The 19488-nt window shown below is 42.4% G+C and overlaps 1 protein-coding gene and 1 long non-coding RNA gene across 5 annotated transcripts in view; one reads left to right on the top strand and one right to left on the bottom strand.

Annotated features, from left to right (window-relative positions):
• The first annotated feature begins 154 nt into the window (after positions 1-154).
• Positions 155-14746, top strand: LOC124417885. The gene is made up of 2 exons (XR_006939009.1): positions 155-5705; positions 6144-14746. It is a non-coding gene; the product is annotated as an uncharacterized LOC124417885 (long non-coding RNA).
• The window catches only part of ASRGL1 (asparaginase like 1), a 22132-nt gene continuing 16630 nt past the window's right edge, over positions 13987-19488 (bottom strand). For all 4 annotated transcript variants that reach the window (XM_015284793.4, XM_004940443.5, XM_040697949.2 and 1 more), the window contains 2 exons: positions 17500-17610; positions 13987-14924 (listed from right to left, as the gene is read on the bottom strand). In XM_015284793.4, the coding sequence (XP_015140279.1) occupies positions 14689-14924; positions 17500-17610 (347 nt within the window). In that variant the 3' untranslated portion in view covers positions 13987-14688. The remainder of the gene's footprint in view (positions 14925-17499; positions 17611-19488) is intronic.

The following is a 19488-nucleotide window of genomic DNA, read 5'->3' as shown; positions in this document are numbered from 1 at the left end:
CCGTCCCGCTCCGCCAATCGGCACGGGGGAAAGGGGCAACCCGGCCAATGGAGCGCCGGGGAACGGCGAGAAGTCCCGCGGGGAGAGCCAATGGGGCGGGCGGGAACGCCTTCCCTCCGGCCCGCGGTGCCTGGGGGCAGCGCTTGGGGGTAGCGGTGCGGCCCTCGGTTAGCGTGGGCTCCTGGATAGCCCGGGGGAGTTCGGTTCCCGCACGGCGCGGTGGCCCCCGTGAGCGCCCCGCTGCCCCGTGCCTCCCTCACGGGGCCATCACACGCTGTGCCGCTTCCCATAAGTTGCTTTCCGTGAGACTGGGTGGGAAACAGGTGTGCGGAACTGGAGTCAGGAGAAAAACAGGGTGACAGCTGCGCTGGGGTGGGGAGAGAGAAGTTGGCGGGGACAGGAGCAGCCTGACAAAGCGAGAAGGTCTGCGTGTAATCCTTGTCTCTGCCACTGATAAAAGCTGCCTTTGATGGGTCTTTACCACAGCTTTGGAGTGTGAGGGACGCTAAGATTCTGCTCCTGGAGCTTCTTTCTGTGGGGGAACTTCCCTGTGCGACGTTGTCCTTCAGTCAGTTTCTTGTTGCGTTTTATCCCACTTCCCACAAACTGTTCCCAGTGTAAGAGCAATGTTTTGTATCCCTCTTGCACAGGGAGGAGGTTTCTGTCGGCTCAGAGCAGGGATGGCACCTGCTTGGCTGCAGTTGGTGGCCCCCAGCTCGGTCCCTCAGGAGCTGGGTGAGCACTGTTTCACACTCCGCATAGCTTGGTAAATGTATGAGGTTCAGTTATATACGTAAGTTGTGCAGGGTTCTATTTACTGAACGTTTTCAGTCTCACTTTATTACTGTAATATCTACGAGGGAAAGCCGTTACAGTCTGCGAATGAAATGCCCTCAGAGTTAGAAAAAGGAAAAAGTGTCTACTTTGTTATGGGCGTGTTTCTCACAAATGCAGTAAGTAAATGGTGTCCTTGTAGTGATTAATAGAGAAGCCATTCAGAGCCCTTGTGGGGGCTGGGCTTTTTTTTTAATTACGAAGATAACTTCCTCATCCAACCCATTGCTCAGAGACATAACAACTGTGTTTTACTCACTTTCATTGCTGTACTGAGATGAAAAACTGTTGATATATTCTCCCCGGAGGTCATCAGAAATACAAACAAGGTTCTGGACCTAATGCATATGTAGACTGGTGGATGAAGTCTGCGGTTTATTGTACTGTAAGGGAAGCTGAACAGAAGGGAAGGAGGAGATTAAAGAAGACATTTGGAAATCAGAGTAACCGACCCTACATGGCATCTGATTTGTGGCATAGCTGCTGTGTGGGAGGCTAGGAAAAAGAAAAGGCAGTCATTTATTGTGTTTTTTGTTTTTGTTTTAATGAAGGAAATACATACTGGAATGATAAGGGCAAACCCAGTGATACCTTCTTGCCTCTTTTGATCCAAGTTCATGACATGTGGCTCAAATCTCATTTCAGCAAGTATTCATGACCTTAAAGCTTATTTCCATCAGAAAGCCAAGTTAAGGGTAGTGTTGGGAATGTCACTGACAGAGTTCTGTTTCCCTGTAGAAGAATACACCTTCAGTATTCATTATTCCCAGCTTCCTCCCAGCCTGTTTTCTACTAGCAAGATCCCTCAAGATTCTCTCAGGCCAGTGTTTCCCATCCTTCCCTTGCAGGCGTGACTGCCCTTCTCTGCCTCGTCTCTGGCTGTTCCCATTGCAAACCAACCCCTTTCCAAGAAAAAATATTTTGCCTGATGTTCTGCTTCTGAGCAGCATGGCTACGTAGCCTGTACTTTTGGGAGGAACTGTTACAGTGTCTTTCTTATTCCAGAAGGGAATATGTATGCTAAAAGTGATACACAGGTAAGCACTCCACCAAGCAATGCATTTTGGCAATACAACATGACATACTGCACAGTCCAGCTTTCAGAACAGCTCCAGTCTCTTGGTCTCATCATGTCTAGCCTGAGAGGAACTGGTGTGGGTTGGTCAAGAGCAGAGCCATAATGAATCTGCGAAGAATAACAATACGATTGGGCAGATCTGCAGTTTCATTTCTGATGGAACCAGCAATTCAGAAAAAGAACATGCCATTCCAAACTTCATTTTCTTCTCCATGTAAGTGATAGCTTCTCATCTGCAGGAGATTTAATGCAAATACGTACCTTTTGGGCAAGAGGGGTTAGATCTTTGCCTTCCACTATTGTCTGCAGTGCTGGATGCGGCAATGGGTTTCTTCAAAAACATCAGTTTTCTCAAGTGTCCTCACTGGTAAATAGGGCAGCTGCAGGTGTCCAATTCTGTACTTCTGTCATGCTCACAATGAGTTACAGTTAGGGAGCAGCATACTATGCACTGTATAGCCTTCAAAAAAGACAATCGAAGTAACAGGATTGTTGTCTTGCATTTTTCTTGCTGTTGCTCAAAGTAAAATTAAAACCACTTAGAAAATGCTACTTAGCAATCTTAATCAAAAGTGAGTTTTTAACTCCAGGTTTCAACTAAAAAAAGAAGTTTCTCTTCATGTATTTACAAAGATTCAATTTGATGCCCCATTGGGATGCATCAATGATTTCCCCAATTACCCTATTCTCTTTACGTAATTATGAATACTACAGTTTAACTCCATAGAACATTGTATTAGAATGTATGCTAGCAAAAAAAAAAAAAAAAAAAAAAAAAAAAGAGCAAAGTTCCCTAACAAAATGTCTAGATATGATGTACTGACTGTGAAGGCATATGTTTGCTACCACTAGTAGGCTTAGCTGAGCAGTGCAACAATCTTCTTAAGGTGTAGAACCAAACTTTTGGTCTGCTCAGAGCCACATTTTTTCAACAGATCTCCCATTAATGAGGTACAGAGTCACAGAATCACAGAATATCCCAAGCTGGATTGTCTCTAGTCCAGGAGTCTATGATCTAAATCACAGAGGAGGACAGCTGAACAACAGACAAAGACTGAGGAAAGAACACAAGAACACAGAGACTGTTAGGAATGCAATAAGCAAAGCCATCACCCATCAGCTGTCTAGCTGCTGATGCTTGTTTTGTCCTGTGCATGCTTCCCATTTCCTCTGCTCTGGATAATCAGAAATCTCTGCCCTGGTGCATCCAGGAATGATAATATTCATTTTTCTTCCCATTTGAGGAAAGAAATTTAAGAAAACAACTGTTCTTTTTCTAAGAATAAACCTTAATAAGAACGATGCCAATACGTCATATTAGCAGTTGTATGGAGTTAAACCATAATATTCATAATTACAGAGAAAGAAGGAGGTAACTGGGGATATTATGGGCATCCCCATGGGGCATCGACTTGAATCTTGATGGATACATCAAGATGATGTTCCACCATCCTTTCCTCGACATACAAATTCAATTGTAAAATGGTAATTTTCTATTTTCCTTCCCAACTCAAATTTTACTGTTTACATAGAGAGTAACTTGATCTTTGAGGCATCTTCTCACTCTTTTTCCTCCCCCACCTATTTTTTCCCCCCCAGAAAAAAATCCAGGCTGATGGACAGCTAAGATAGAGAGGGACCACTGCAGCATGCATTCAGTGCTCAGTCAGGATGCAGCTTTGGTGACTTAAGTGTCTGAAAGTTGGCATGAGCTGAGTTTACCAAGAACAAGGAGGAAAAATGGTGTTCTGACATAGCTGGTGTGCTGCGTCCTAAGGGATCGCCTTCAATTCCAGAGAAATGCTGTGGTTGAAAAAGCTGGGGGGAAAAAAAGAAAAAAAAAAAAAAGATCATAGTGAATTCTCAGAACATACAGAAGCTCTGTATGCTTTCTGGTTGTGTTATAAACTCTTTGCAATTCTTTTTTGAAAGAACAAAAACCTAAGTGCACAGTGAGCAAATGCATGTACAGTTTTATGCCTGGGAGGCTCAGCGGCACTGCTCACTGCACAGTAAGTATTGCAGCTCTGCTTTTGTCCCAGCTTGGCAGCTCTAGAATAGGGTAAAGATTTTCCAGCAGTTGTTTTGAATTGTGTTCTGCTATTGTCTGATAGCATCGTTAGCTGAAACCCTAGCCGTGAAGTCAAAGGGAAGCCAGACATGAGGGAAACCTTGAGTACTGAAAGCCAACAATAAGGGCAGCATGACTTTGAGCTGTTTGAAGAACGAAGGGCCTTGCTGGGCCGCTCCTATACCTGAGACTGAGGTCCTTGTGCCACTAATCTAACAGCGTTACCATGGGTTTAAAACAGCAGCAGCAGCCCGGGTGTGACTTCTTAAGTTCTCTTGCCAAAAGCAACAGGACAGTTCAGTTACTGCCACTTGGTTTTAGTGAAGAGCAAGAGAATGTAGCACTCAAATGCAAACAATTAGATTACAACTAAAATAAATGTCTCTGAAGGCATAGAAACGTTCTCCTGATACAAGATCTTGTGTATTTCAATTCAAAACAAACTGTATTTGTAATGGAAGAGAACAGTAAAAGCCTATAGCTCTTTGCACCTTTTACCAGACCAGAAAATATGAAACATATAACTTCCTAACAAACTGGCATTTGGAGTAGAGGTGGATACAGGAGCAAAAAAAAGAGACGGCGTGAAACACTACATCACAAGAACTGGGATTTACTCAATTTTAGACTGCCATAAACATGCTTAGCTTTGCCGAGTTGAGACTCAGACGGTGTCAGGGACAGTAACAGGCAGCAGCAAGCAGATATGCTCGGAGCGTTGCCCTTTCCCTGCTATGCACTTCTCTCACATGTGTAATTTTAGCATATGCGCTGCGCACAAGTTCTGAGGGATCAGTGCCCTCTGTATGTTGGGGAGGTGCCACTGAACATCAAACAACACAAACTAATAATTCTGCATTGCAATGCAAGCTGCTCAGTTCTCACTTACTTATCAAATGAGTTTCATAAAGCTTCTCTTCTCTAGCTGAATGTCTGGGACAAGAAAGCAAAGGAATCAGTCTGCGGCCTTTGCCTTTGCCTGAGACTGCTTTTCTCACGGACTAAGCATCTTTTTTGCCAAAATATGCTTTCAAGCTCCTTCCATGCTGTTCATTAAAATGTTCTTACAGTAAACACAGTGTGAGGAGTGAACAAGTAACACCACAATATTTTATTGCATTACTGCTTTGGTAATATTAAATCACTGAATTTGTCATTTGTGTTCAGCATGTTATTTCCTACAGTAAATTACCAGTAAAAGCTGGTATTAACATTTTTCTTACAGTTTAGCTGGTAGAACGTAATTAAGGATTGTATCGTGTGGTGACAAAAAAGAGTTGAATTGGAGGCCATAACTGTAATGCTCACGTTTCATAACATGTGAGTGCTTCATGTTTCTTTCAATGTAGCTGATGCAAGGTGGTATTGCAGGGCCAGGTGTTCTTCCCAGAGACTGTCTTTGGGAGGGAATGAGCCAGGGACAGGAACAAATCTGCCATGTGGTGAGACCAGCACCAAGAATGAGTGAAACCATAGATGCAAGATCCATATCCACACGTATACTGGCAGAACTGGTAATGAACCAGTTCTTCAGGTCTCAGTAGCAGCAATGGCAGAGGTGCTGAATTTCTGTGTGCCTTTAAGCCGTCCACAAGATAAGCTCTACGGGCAATTGCATGCTTTCAAGTTAATCATTAGAAAGAAAAGTCCTGGTACTTTTCACTCATGTCAGCTTGCTAGGTGTGTCTGGTGGCTCTCAGACACTGAAGGACCCGCAAAGAGGTAAGGTTGCGTGCCTGTGCTGAGAGGAAGGCTGCAACCAGTGCTGCTCAGAGCTTATCCCAGCTCTTCCCCACATACCACCCTCATACCCACTTTCCACTCCTATCTCTGTATGTGGTTGCTGAAGGAGCCCTTTTGCTGGGATTTCAGCCAGAGCAGCTCTTCCAATCCAGAGCAATATGCCTGATTATCATGACTTTTGCAGTCATTTCTGGGTACGTTTCACAAGTGTGCTAAGGTGGATGCAATGAAACAGCTGGGTTACTCCTATGGCACACAGCGCTGCCTGAGCTTGGACTCCCACCTCCTGGATACCAGAGTTGTGTTAAAATGTACTCCTCAAAAAATGAAGCCTAGAAACTTTGTAATAAACAGATTCGATGTGAACCGTATTACTTTTTCCATCAGCCGAATAATTTAATACCTGTGTTTATTCAGCAAGGCTGTGAATGGGCCGAGGTGGAAGGAACTTGTGGTGACACTTGCATCTGGTGATCGTGCTCCTCACTGCGTGGGACCAGCACTGGACTCCTGGGTGGATACTCAACAGCAGGACAGCACGTTGAAAGGCAGCGCTGACAAAATGACTCTATGCTGAACAGCTTCTAGCAGCTACAGAATCTGAAATCTGTTTTACTAATTAAACCATTTCAGCAAGTGCTCCAATGGCTGAAATGTGTCTCTCTTAAGCGAGATTAAAAAGAACATGACAAAAGTTTGTCTAGCATGCCTCAACCCAAATTTCCTGTAAAGGATACAGCTTGTTAGTTTTCAAAAGATGTCAAATATATTTTCTTGATATCTTGACTTATTATGGCCCATGGGAACAATTTTCAAACTGAAACAAGTAAGAAGAAAGGGGAAAAAATAACTGGACTACACAGGAGGTGCTTGCATATCCGGAATGTGTTATCTGTCCTTTGAAAGAAGAGATCAGAAGGTATTTGGACAGATTTTCCCCAAAAGGAACACATACTTATAAAGAATATTTACTAAGAAAACGTTTGTCATTTCTCGAAGATATTTATCAAGCTAAACGACACACAAAAAGAAATAAAGCCTGCCTTAACACGTCCAAAGCAAAATGGAATTAAAAGAAAGCAACACAGGGATGTCAACCCATGGAACAAATTCAGCTCAGCCACTGGCAACAAATAAAATCAGCATGGTTTGTTGTTTGGAGCCTGGGTACTGGTGCCAAGGTACAGCACGTGGCTTTGACCCACTCTCCTCATCCTTTCCTGTACAATTTTTGGTGGGGAACTCATGGGCAGCCCACTGCTGTCCTTCCTCTGCTGGAGAGCATTTTCCAGGCTGTTCTTAAACCTTTATTCCACTTCTTTTTTGAGACAGAGCACCAGCATCCTTTCTCAGGTGTCTCCTTGACAGCCCACTTCCAGCAGCCACAGGAGCATCACTGAGTTTGTGCAGCACCTGGCACTAGGCATGACCATGTCTGCTGTGACAGCCTGCCAAGGCAGGCCTGGCAATTCAATAACTCACCACACGTAAGCGCACACTGCAGGACACAGATGCTTGGCTGGGCAGCGAGCTGTGCCTTGGTGCAGCTGGCACACAGTAGAGATGTACCAGACCCTGTAAAAGCCGAAATATTGCCTATTTTCTTTCAAACATTCGGGCTCCAAATCTGTGCCATGTCCCTGTCCCAACTTCACAGGCACTTTCAGATGAAGTCTTAGATTTCTTCTCCTGCGTAGCGGGACCGGCTCCTAGCTCAGCTATCCACGTTTCAATTCCTGAACAAAATCACGTCCCCTGGAGTTTAAGACTAAATCCTGAAATTGAGGGGAAAAAATCCCAAACAACAAAAGCCCAGCAGGTGTGGCTAAAGCAAGACGGAGATCCGCGGGCTCTGAGAACTGGAGCAAAGCCCTCGGCCAGTTGCCATGGGTGTGCTCTCAGGCTGCTGGAGGGCTCTCCCCATTAAGCTTTTCATCAATTCTGGAATAGCAACAGAGGACTGATACCACAGCAGTGTGCGGGATGGGTGAGGTGAATGCCATCTCCCGTTGGTTTGTCTTCATAAATAGCCTCCCTCTCTTCTTCCTTCTTACAGCCTTTCAGAAGAATACTGATTTTCACCATATACAAAGTAGGTGAACTATCTCCTGTAACTGGTGCTGCATCCAGGGAGGTCCAGCTGTTAAAACCAACTGGTAAGAGTTTTCAGGCCATCATTTCCTCTCAATAGAAAGGACTTCAGGTGTCACACATAAGTTTCGATCCACACTGGCATGAAAATTGCTAAGCAACTTTCTATGTATTTGTTTCTATGGCTTTAGGCAATTTTTATTTCAGGAAAATTGACATCATACACATGAGCACACAAAATGCCTAGTGGAGTTCAGCTGAAGAAAAATATAATTGTACCTTAATAAAAAGGTAAGATAACTTTGCTGTTTGGCAAATCACTGGCAACGCTGCGGGTGCCTGGAATTCACTTCTATTGTCTCCAATATGAATTGCTTTGAAAAAGGTCACATGAGGAGGAAAGGAAGTTTTGATTTTCACATGCCTGTTATTGCTAAGGAAACCACTTCCTTGGTATTCACATATTCAGCATGTCTCCAGTGCTGCCTCTCTGACAAATGACATTGTGCTACTTCATCAAGTAACAAAGAGGGGCGGGGAATGCTGTTAAATGACTTGACGTGTTCTGAACACCCGTACAGCTTTTGTAGGACTGCTGAACTTCAACGGCACTCCGTAAGAACATGCAGGGGCCTCTGTTAGCTACAAACGAGATTCCCAAAGTTCAGAAACACATAAGAAAGGCTCTAGTCTACATCAACCACGCTCAGGTACTTCTGAGGCTTACTGCGTTGTAGCAATGGCAATGACCTTACACTATTGCAGATGCTGAGAAATCAGTTTTCTAACACAAAACTGCCTGCATTATTTTCTTGGCAGAATTTATTCTAGCCTTCAGACATACCTCTGCATATTTTTTTTTAGACATTCAGATATCAGAATCTGATTATGAAAACGTGTTACCTGGTAATTTCATTGAAAGCAATTGTACTTGAACTGTGACCCATGGGACTTTTCCCATTTTTTTGAATTCTAAATCAAACAAGCAAACAACTGGAGAAATATAAGCTACAGTTGGTGAGGATGGAGATTTTTTTTTTTTAAGAGGAACGAAGCAAATTTTCTTTGATGTAACATATTCGCAGCTCTCAATCTGACAAGAAGAAAATGTATGATAAGTAGGCTTATTTCTGCTTTACATGAAGTCTAGCACGCTTCAGGCTGTGAGTTCCACAGTAAATACACAATAGTTACTGAGATTACTGGGAGCAAGCACAAGGCACACACAAATCAAAGGAATTGAACAGCTAAAGCCCTGCTCAATTTACTGAGAGACTACTGTGCTTCTGGTATGTCAAGATTTATTTGTCTAAGTGTTATCAGGAAAAAGAACAAAATGCAGTGCACTGAGCCTGGGATGCAAGGCCAGCAATCAGTATTTCTGGATCTGATAAACATTTCTGGATTTGATAAATGTTTATAAATATCTAAAGGGAGGTGGGAGGCAAATGGATGAGGCCAGGCTCTTCTCAGTGGTGTGCAGTGATTGGACAAGGAGTAATGGAATAAAATTTGAACACAGGAAATTCTGTACTAACATGTGGAAGAACTTCTTTATGGTAAGGATGATGGAGCCCTGGAACAGGTTGCCCAGAGAGGTTGTGGAGTCTCCTACTATGGAGACATTCAAGACCCATCTGGACGCCTACATGTGCAACCTGTTGTAGGGCACCTGCTTTAGCAAAGGAGTTGGACCCAATGATCTCTTGAGGTCCCTTCCAACCCCTGCAATTCTGTGATTCTGATCTTGGCCCTGCCTGAGATGTATATGGTGGCCCTGGAGCAGCAGCCTCACTTCCTGCACGCTCACCAGAGCAGCATCGTGAGTTGTCTGCTCCACTAAGGAGCTGGGCAGTCAGCTTCCAGCTTCTGCATGCTTGTCTGACAATGTGAACGGCCCCATAAATATTATCATTATATGCGGGACCTCTCCATGTCTGTCCCCCAGGAAACATGCACCATGTACCTCGGATCTGAGGCAACAGACCTGTGCTCTAGCACCAGACCTGAGGCCCAGACCCATGGGGACTGCAGATGCGGCCTGCTGGCAGCACGGAAGCCACCAGGGTGCTCACCACCACGAGGGCCTTGCTTTAGTCCTTCTTAAATATGTTAAAACTAAGGTGTTTAAGAAATGGACTGGCTCTCCTCTCAGAGAATGGCTTCATTACCATTGTGCCAGTGGCAGGGACATAGCCCACTTCCTCAAAAGTTATTGGCTTAATGCAGGAATAACAGAGAGAAGGACCTACAGCCTATTTATTCAGGAAGAAAAATTAGATGGCTTAAAGTACTTAGACACATGCTGAAGTTCATCTCCTACTGAATTTCCCTAGTATCTTCATCTCTCAACCATTATCTTTGTGGGGGCTTTGCTGGGCCATACTCGTTCCAAGAAGCTCTAAGGGGTCACCTGAGGTGAGACAGAAGAGGCAAAACCCCCAAGTAAAGCCACAAGAACAGTTTTTAGTTAGTTTGTTTGCTTTTAAACAGAACAAGTTATCTCCTGTAATACAGGAAAGGGGAGAAGTATTGGCCACATCCCTCTTCCATGACATAAATGGGTTCCAGGCACAGAGCACGTGAGAGTACCCATGACCCAGGAACTGCACTCTTCTCCTGTTCAGAGGAGCAGCAGCTTCTTAATTATTCCAGAAACTGCTTATGAATGAATATTTTGAAATTGCTGAGAAAAAAGCAAGTGCTAAAACCGTAAGGTCTACGTTTCATGCTGCATATAGTTCTGCACTCATTAGTACTTGTAGAAATTAGTCAAGCCAGTATCTCTTGTGGCCCTGGCATCCCCACCATCAGCCAGCCTCGTGATTCTGTTGCGGTATCAGTTGGTATTGCAGGCTGGTGACCCAAACCTATGCAAGGCTTTGCAAATCATCAGAAAAATCATCTAATCCTCGCTGTGGCCCATGGGGAGCCAGCAGGGAAGGAAGGGAGTGCTCCTGGCTGATGCTGGGTTGCTAAGCACAGGGGCTGCTATGCCAGAGAGGCAGGACAGGGCTGGGCCATCAGGCAGGGAGCATATAAGCTCTCAGTGAGCTGCACGCTGCTGTGCATTTACATAGCTTACGTACATTTACATAGCTTACACTGGAAGAAAGCACTGTCAGGGAAGGGTCAAAAGTGCAAAGCTTGAGAGCTAAAGCCTACACTGACTGCACAGTAGCTGATAATGTCCTCAGCAGAAAAGCACTTAGAGGAGGAACTGCAAGAAAACCAGGATCGCGCCGGCCAAGGAGAATTTCAAAGGCCAAAAGGCAAGAATGTTAAAAATATCTCCAAATAAAACCCACGTGACCTGGTCCAGCAAAGCTCCTTTGCACAAAAGCTGTGGGGTACAGATGTACCCCCGTAAACTGGGAGTGAGGAGCACAGTGGAAAGAAAAAGGAGATTCCCCCCTCAACCTCAGTTTATGTGTCTAAAACAAAATGAGCTTCTGCTTACTTTTATCTGCATGATCTTAGATTCCTTCACGTGACTCACTTGACACCTACTTATTTCCCAGTGCACATATTTAACAGTTTCCCTGGGCATCTTTCTCACTCGGATGGAGCCTGAGGCCAGAGCTGCCATTCCCACACCACACTGTCCCATGTACTTCCCTCTCCTTACAGAAGGCAGAGTGCTCAGAGAGATGCTGGCTGTGGCCAGGCCAGCCCATGTCTGCTTTCACTTCCTTCGGTACAATCGCAGACCTCAGTATCGGTGCTTTACTTCAGACTGATGTAACCAAGATTGAAATCTGTCCTATAGCAGATATTTCTCAAAGCATATCAAAGAAGAATCACACCAGAAGAGAAGCGAGGGAAACAGAGAGTGCCACTAAACTTTGCCAGGATAGGTTTCAAAGTCAGTGAAAACCATCTGAGACAGGGCTAAAACATACAACAAAGTAGCACCCTGAAAAAAAAACACAAACATTTCCAAGCAGTGATGTCCTACAGATCCCACAGAACATTCGTAATTACTAATAATTAGCAATGATTAAGGAGGGAAGCCTGCACAGAACTAACAATATATGAGTAAAGTCAATGCTCAGTACTGGGCTGCTTTAGCCAACACCTTCACTGTGGTATGCACACCCATTGCAGCTCCCTGCTTGGGCCAGGAGCTGTGTCTGCACAGCAGGAAGGAGGAAAAAGAACAACACGTGCAACTGGCTTTACGGACGACATAAAATAACGGGATGCCACACTTTAATTAGATAATTAAAACTCTGTTGCTGCTTTGCTACATGCCAAGGACACTCAGTTTCTTGGCAACAGGCCTCTAATTTTCCTTCTTTGATATCCAGGTCACAGCTATTTGAATTAGAGGCTCATTTCCAGCAGCAGAGCACAACAATGGCACACAGCTCTCTGTCCTAGTGGAAGCTTTACCCTGAAGTTCAGTGCCTTTCAACTACATTCTGACTGTAATTGCAATTATAAAAACTGTGAAAGCTGTTATGAAGGGGAATATCACAATATTCACAAAGGTGAGGGGAGACTTTCATATTCAAAAAGATACTCAAAAATTACATAGCCCTGTGCAATATCAACTTCTCACATCAGCAGCAGTTAAATCTGTGTTGTTCCAGCTAAAGAATGTGACTGAAAGTGTAAAGAGCAAGAGAAAGAAAACACCTGTTCCATCCCTGGCTCTCCAGTTTCTTCAAAAATTAGGTCTACCCAATCCCTAATGATTCGCTATCACCCCACCTTCTCAAGAGGAAGGGCAGTGCTATGTGCTGGGCAGATTACATGAGGAAATCACATACATTTCTGCTGGGCTTTGATTGAGGCAGTCAACCAGAAGGGAAGCCTGCAGACCTCACCAGAGCTCATGGAGCAAGATGGACACAGCCTAAGGTGAAAGGCGAGAGGACACACCTCTTTTTGGAAAGCAGATGCTTTTTCACAAAGGAATACAGAGCATACTACCAAGGAACTGGTAAGAGAGCAAATCATACAGCCCAGATGGCAGTCACACTGCTTAATGCACTGCTGGAAGGTGCCCAGCTAGCCTGGTGATGAGTGACGGAAGAACCTATAGAGAATAATGTTCTTTGTTAAGTGCCAGCTATTTATTACATTATACTCTGAGAACAGCTGAGGCGAATTAACCACAGTAACCATTTGCTATTCTCTCTGACAGTCCTGAGATAGTATCTGTACAACTCCTGTGGCTGATGGTAGCTTCTGGGCAGATGTGCACTTGTGCAAAGCAAACCTCGTCCAACAGCCCAGGTTAGCATACTGCCAAACCCTCATCAACAAACCACTCCACAGGTATATGAGTTTATACTTGCTCCTATGCCAACAATCACTTGGGTTTTGGTCAACTTGGAGCCTGACCAGAACAGGCCTGCATCCACACAGATTGCACAACAAGAACAGAGCTGGCTGCCCAGCTTTTGCATTAGTGAGTGAAGTGCTCATTGACCCAGCTACAGCAAATAAAGGAAGGGTGGCTGGGAACACATTCTTAAATCTGTCTCTTACATCAGTTTTAAATCTGATCAAAAGCAAGTATAAGACAAGATTTCTGTACTCTTCGTAACATCATCCATACTAGAAACATCCAAGTGTTTTTTTTTCTTTTCATTAAAATATCACTATTTGCATCAAAACAATATTGCAAAAAGATATTTGGCAGAACAGAAAGAGATTATATTTTCTATTACCTGTTCTAAATTTGATCTTGCACTAGGGACAGGTGAGTTAAACAAAGTAGAATCCTGACCACAAAATCTGGATTGCTTTGATATTCTGGCACTGAAGCTAAGATAATACAGCTTTGCTCCAGATAATGGCTTGGCCCTGTAGATAGGTACCTCATGGATAAAAGCAGGAACAAATGTTTATGGATATGGCTATATTCCTCTGAAGATGAGCACATCTTAAATACTGCTATTGTTTCACAGACAGTTAGTGAGAGTAACCATCTTCTACATTACCTCCTGAGGAACAAGGTATGCAAGTTGTTCTGCACAAGCTGTCTATGCTTGAGCCATCAATGTCCACATTCAGTCATCTGCAACATCTAATAAAACAGAGATTAAAGTAGAAGGCGGGTTACACAGTCTTGGCAAGCTTACTGTTCTGTATAAGCCAAGTTAATAACACAGCTTATTGCAGTTAGGATATAGGTAGAAGCAGTTTTAAAATCTAATTTAAGATTTTTGTTATGTTTATTTGGGTTATTTTATAAGGAGAACATTCCACTGTATGATGGCACGCAATACATACATACCTGGTCCCAAAGGAAACCCATGACATAGCATCTGCTAAAATCCATTAAGCTATAACACAGTTCAGAAAAAAAAAACTAGTTAAGTCAGAAAAAAGCATACAATACACCCTATTGCCCATGATGATAAATTAGTCTTAACTTTTTACTACTGTTTGATGATTTTTCACTGACAGTAAGAACGTTGATATCAAGGTATGACTGCTCAAGATACATTGGAGAGACACTGACATATGTCATTTTCAAAATTTAGTTTTTAGTTAGCAAAAATTCCTCTCTCTAATCATCCTGGAAGCAGCATCAGAGAACAGGTACGACATGGAGCTTTTCTATTCCTGAAATTTAGGCTCCCTTTAATGTAGGATTAAAGAATGCAAACACAGAAACCTATGGCCCTTAAACTGTACGTTCTCCCAGAAGATCTGACTGTCCAAAGGCATCAGTAAGCACTATACGTATATCTGTGATCACGATGTCCAGGTTTCATTTTGGGTCTAAGTGTAGCAATGTCTGTGAATCAATCAGTAAAGTACAGATCTCTCAAGAAAGATTAAATCAATTGTTACTGTCCTCCAACAAAAAAATCAAGATCTTCATTCTACCATAGTCAATGGCTCTTCATTCTCAGAATCCCTCACTTTCAGATGCAAGTGCTTCATCAACAGATTTTGTATGCCTCTCCCCAGTGTAAATCCCATAATGTAGTTCGTCATCCTTTACAGTAGCCCAGGACATCTGCTTGGTGGAGAACCTTGCTGCCCACTCTCCTGAACTGCTAACAACAATGACACCTCCCAAGCCCCCAACTCGAGTCTTCATGTATTCTAATGCAGTGTCAGCAGCCATCTCTGGTGACATTCCTGAAAAGAAGAACAAGATAACTTCACAATATCTGCCTTGAAATGAATTTTAAAATTCCCTTCAAGATTCACACCCTCCCCTTGCCGTCCACATTAGAGCCAGCCAAATCTAATTCTTCCCTCAACTAAATTGGCAAGAAACTTCCAGTGCAGGAACTGAACTGCTTAATAGGAAGGCACTGGACAATTGCAAATAGCTGCCACAGTACAGTTCTGCTGCAAAGACTGGGTTTGAATAGCTTCGGATTATACTCAGCATTCAGGTTTCAGCATTTGATACAGACTAACTCATCAACTCTATGTTCAAGACACAGCATTTTTTACACCATCATCTCAGGGAAAAATGCCAATCTGAAAGCTTTCTGTCATAGGTATGCCATTAGCTACATTTATACTTTGGGAAAACATATTAAACAACTCAAAATGCTAGTTGTCATCTGTGTTCAAAGTCCACAGCCATAACAGAGCCCAAAGCATATTATTTCACATCTCCAAAATTTATGGAAAACAGAGATCAGCATTATCCTCCTTGAAACTTCTGAAAGTATCAAGTAAGATGAACACAGGGACACCAGAAAGCACCAGCAAAACAACTATATCTGTTCCTTACACTTAATTCATCGTAACAGATTTATTTGAAATCTGAAGTTACTGCGCACATTATCCTCACACGCCTCTAATAGCTGCAGAGTAGTTCTTCATTGCAAGTCTGAATACACAGACTCTCAGGAATGTTATGCAGCTTATGATGCAAAATAAAAAATGACCTTCATGTCTTCTTTGCAAATTTCAAGTTAAAACCAAACAAAACCAGCAGAATCAGAATTATTCACAGCACTGGTGACTGACAGGATAGAGCACCATTCCATGTCATTATGGGTGACACTGTGACTATTCAAGTCAGCGGCACTGACTTCAAAGGGTCAGCATTTCACTGTTTGATTTTTCATCAAGACAACAGCTGCTGCCATAAGGCAGAGATTCCAATAGTCATTAAGACTGGCAAAGCAATTCCCTCATAAAATAGCAAACTAAATTTTGTAGCATTGGCTGCAAAAGAAGGCATTTGCTGTGTGAATTACTGAATAGCTAAACAGAACTATGGAAGAGCTTTACTGTTGTTTTTAAACACGCAACTTCAATTGACCATTCAAGGACTCAAAAAGTTTTAAGAAACTGGAGGATTCTTTTCAGCATCTTCATGGGAATGTGGGGGGGAAAAAAAGGAAAGGTACTGTTGATATATTTACCTGGCACCTGAGTAATATTTCTGGGCAAGATGAATGAAGGTAGAGCAGGGTGAATACGTGCAAATTACTCTTTTCAAGTATACACACATGTGGATTGATTATTCTGTATTAGTACTTTAGTTTTAATCTGAGCCTAATTTGCCTGGTGTATCATAAGCCAGACATCTACCAGCGCAGAGGTCTTGCAGTGGAGTGAACTTCCATTTAGAGAAAAAACTGGTTTGCACAGTTTAGACAGAACTGAGCTTGAAAGTCATTCACAAACTGAATGGCTAGGGACATAATATGAAGAGTAAGGGGAGACCATGATGTGACAGAGCTTTGGGAAATGATCTGTAGGTTATATTTTATACTGAAACTGTAACATGTCCAAAGAGATCTGCAGAAAAGCGCAGCCATTATATGCAAACAGCATAACAAAAAGCATAACAAAAATATTCTCAGCTGTTATGTCTTTCTACTTACTGCTTCTCTAACAAAAACGTAAATGGAAAGTTTTCCAACTATTTCCAGTTCATCTGATCTCAAAGTGAGTTATACTGTACAGTCCCAGAGCTACGGCTAAAAATAATGGTGATATCTATATTAATGGTTCTTCAATTGCACGCAATACAAGTATGTTGTCTGGCAATGTTTACTGGCTGTAACATAATGAAGGGTTTAAATGAGAGGTTAAATCATGAAGGTAAAGCTTCACAGGGTCATCCCACAGTCAGATGATATTACAGTCACATCAGACATACTGTGTCAGCTGTTTGCCACATACCCACCCAGTCAGTTCAGTAGATTTTCCAAAACAAAATGAAATTGTAAATCATAGTCAAAATGTCGTAAAAATATTTCTGTTGCTATAATCAGAGTTGTTAAAACAAAAATCATCACAGCCTATTTGACAGGTGACATTCCAAGCTTTCTTATTTCAGCTCCGATTCTTTTACCTCCAACTCTTTCCTATTGTTTCCTTAAAAGTGTTTTTTGTTTTTTATCTTTGTTCAAAAAAATTATTTTAAAATTGAATAGACTTTATAAAAGAAAACTTCAGTTAAACAGTACAAAGTAGGCAATCATATATTTTAATATACATTCATCTAAAAATGATTTAACATCAGGAAGCCCAAATACTTCTGTCCACTTCGAGTGATGCTAACTTTATTCACACTTCATTACTTTGCTTCGTTTCTTCTAAAGAGGTGATCAACCCACATACACCCCAGTGGCAACTTTTCTGACATGTGCTCTGAGGTGACAGTATATATGCTGCCATCTGTCATTAGGCAACAATTCCCATCCTCCCTATTTCAGCTCACAAAAAGTCTGGAAGATACCTTGCTCCATGTGATAGAGGATCAGTCGGGCTAAGACTACTTTCATAATGCTCTCTCCATGTCCTGTGGTTGAAGTGGCACCAGAAGAGTTATCAGCATAACCTCCACTTCCTTTTCAGAGAGAAAAAAAAAGCAATATTTTGTATAATACAATTTACAAGCTCTGCATTGTTTACAATAACACACTTTTCCTAAGGGTCCAGAAATTCTGTACACTTCTGAGAGCAAAGTGTCAGTAAGTCGCATCTTTCCCATTTCTGCCTCAGTTTCAACACTGACTGTATGACAGACATCAGCAACAGCTAGATGAAGTCAACTGCCAAGTTACAAGAACTAGAAGACCAGTGAGATGGCTGTGGCACAAAAACCAGGAAAGGAGGAAAATATTTTCCAGAACAGTGAGGGACAGTGGATGATTGAGGATCATCAGGATCCAATAGGATGCAAAATGCCAGGTCACACAATATTACAGAGAGAGATGGCATTATGAAGGAGTTTGTGAGGACATGATGAAGTGACCAAAATTTGTGGGAGATTTAACTGCAAGAGCAAAATTAGAGCAGAGATTTGAAAAGCCAGGTCTGTACTGAATCATCATGAAGCACCCTGCATAATCTCTCAAGTCCTCACCACAAGCAGACTATTTCTTTCGTTTGAACTCCCACTCCTTTTTTTATCCCCTCATCCTCATTTGACTGGCACATTCCACGCCCTGTTGTACACCAAGCTTTGGCTTGCTCAACACCCATGTTTCTAGCACATCGTCTACGAAAAACATTTCCCAATTGCTGGAAATTGCTGGGGAGGTGCATACCACAGAGTTACATGGATAAGCAAGGTACCTATGGTGTGGCCGGGGACTAAAAGAGGTGCAGGAGAGCCATGAAAGTTTCTTCTGTTTCCTACTTTCCTGATCAGACCAGTCTCTTTCAACAGATTATGATTTACACGCGGAAAAATGCTGCCACAATCGACCTGTCAACTTCCCTTTCAACAAACTCATATCTTTAACAGGACAACTGTCACTTCAGTGCCCAGTTCTGCAGACCTCCAGTAAGAACAGAAGTTGAAAGCAGTACGTTGAACAGTGCCAGTTTCACTTCTTCCTCACAAACATTTCACATACTATGAATGCCATGAACACGACCCACCTAAGAAAAGGGTATTTGCAATCAGACGGCAGCAGTAAGCAATGAAGCTGAAAATCATACTCAAACCAGAAGGTATCAGAACATTAGTAACTCAGGGTGTGAGAAAAAGTTAGTTCTGTAAAATAATCATGTACTGCCAACAGCAGTGCTACTTGAGTTTGGAACATGCTTTACTAAAAATAATTATTTCCCAAATCCCAATTCAACTGTATAATCCTGAAGTAATCAAATGGTACGTTTGTCCCACATGAGAAACAAGTACAGGGAAGGGATTTCAAGTATCTCTTTATACTCTGATAAGAGATATCTTAAAATATTTCCTTTATTCTACACCACATCTACTAGACTCTGAGACAGTCTTATCTGGGCTAAGAACGGGAATTTACTCCAAGCAGCCAGTCGTTTGGCAATTCTGGGTCACTGATCTAACAAACAGTTATTACAACTACACCTACCTTAAGTATAAAGAAAACAGCATCACAGTACAGAACTGACTATACTTTTTGCTTGGCTATGAGCATAGATGTACATCCTGACAGTTTTATTAGAATGAATGAACAGAAAAGACACACTGAGAAATAAATTAGTATTCAGAAAAGGACAAAAATTCAAATTCCCACTCCCATTTTCCAAACAGAAAAGTGCTGGATGATGATGACAGCACCACATTTCTACTTTAATCCCTATCTGCAAACTCAGGTTTGTGTTGAGGAACTTCAGTTTTCATACATTAGAATGCCAGACTTTGGTTTCAGATATATCACTTTTTCTTTCATTCCACTAACAAAAAGGAGAATGTGTGACAAACACTAAGAGTTTTAATGAGATACCTCCAAAA

Source organism: Gallus gallus, chromosome 3 (genome assembly GCF_016699485.2).
Source record: "Gallus gallus isolate bGalGal1 chromosome 3, bGalGal1.mat.broiler.GRCg7b, whole genome shotgun sequence".
Taxonomy (NCBI): domain Eukaryota; kingdom Metazoa; phylum Chordata; class Aves; order Galliformes; family Phasianidae; genus Gallus; species Gallus gallus.
This window is presented reverse-complemented; position numbering and strand designations above follow the sequence as displayed.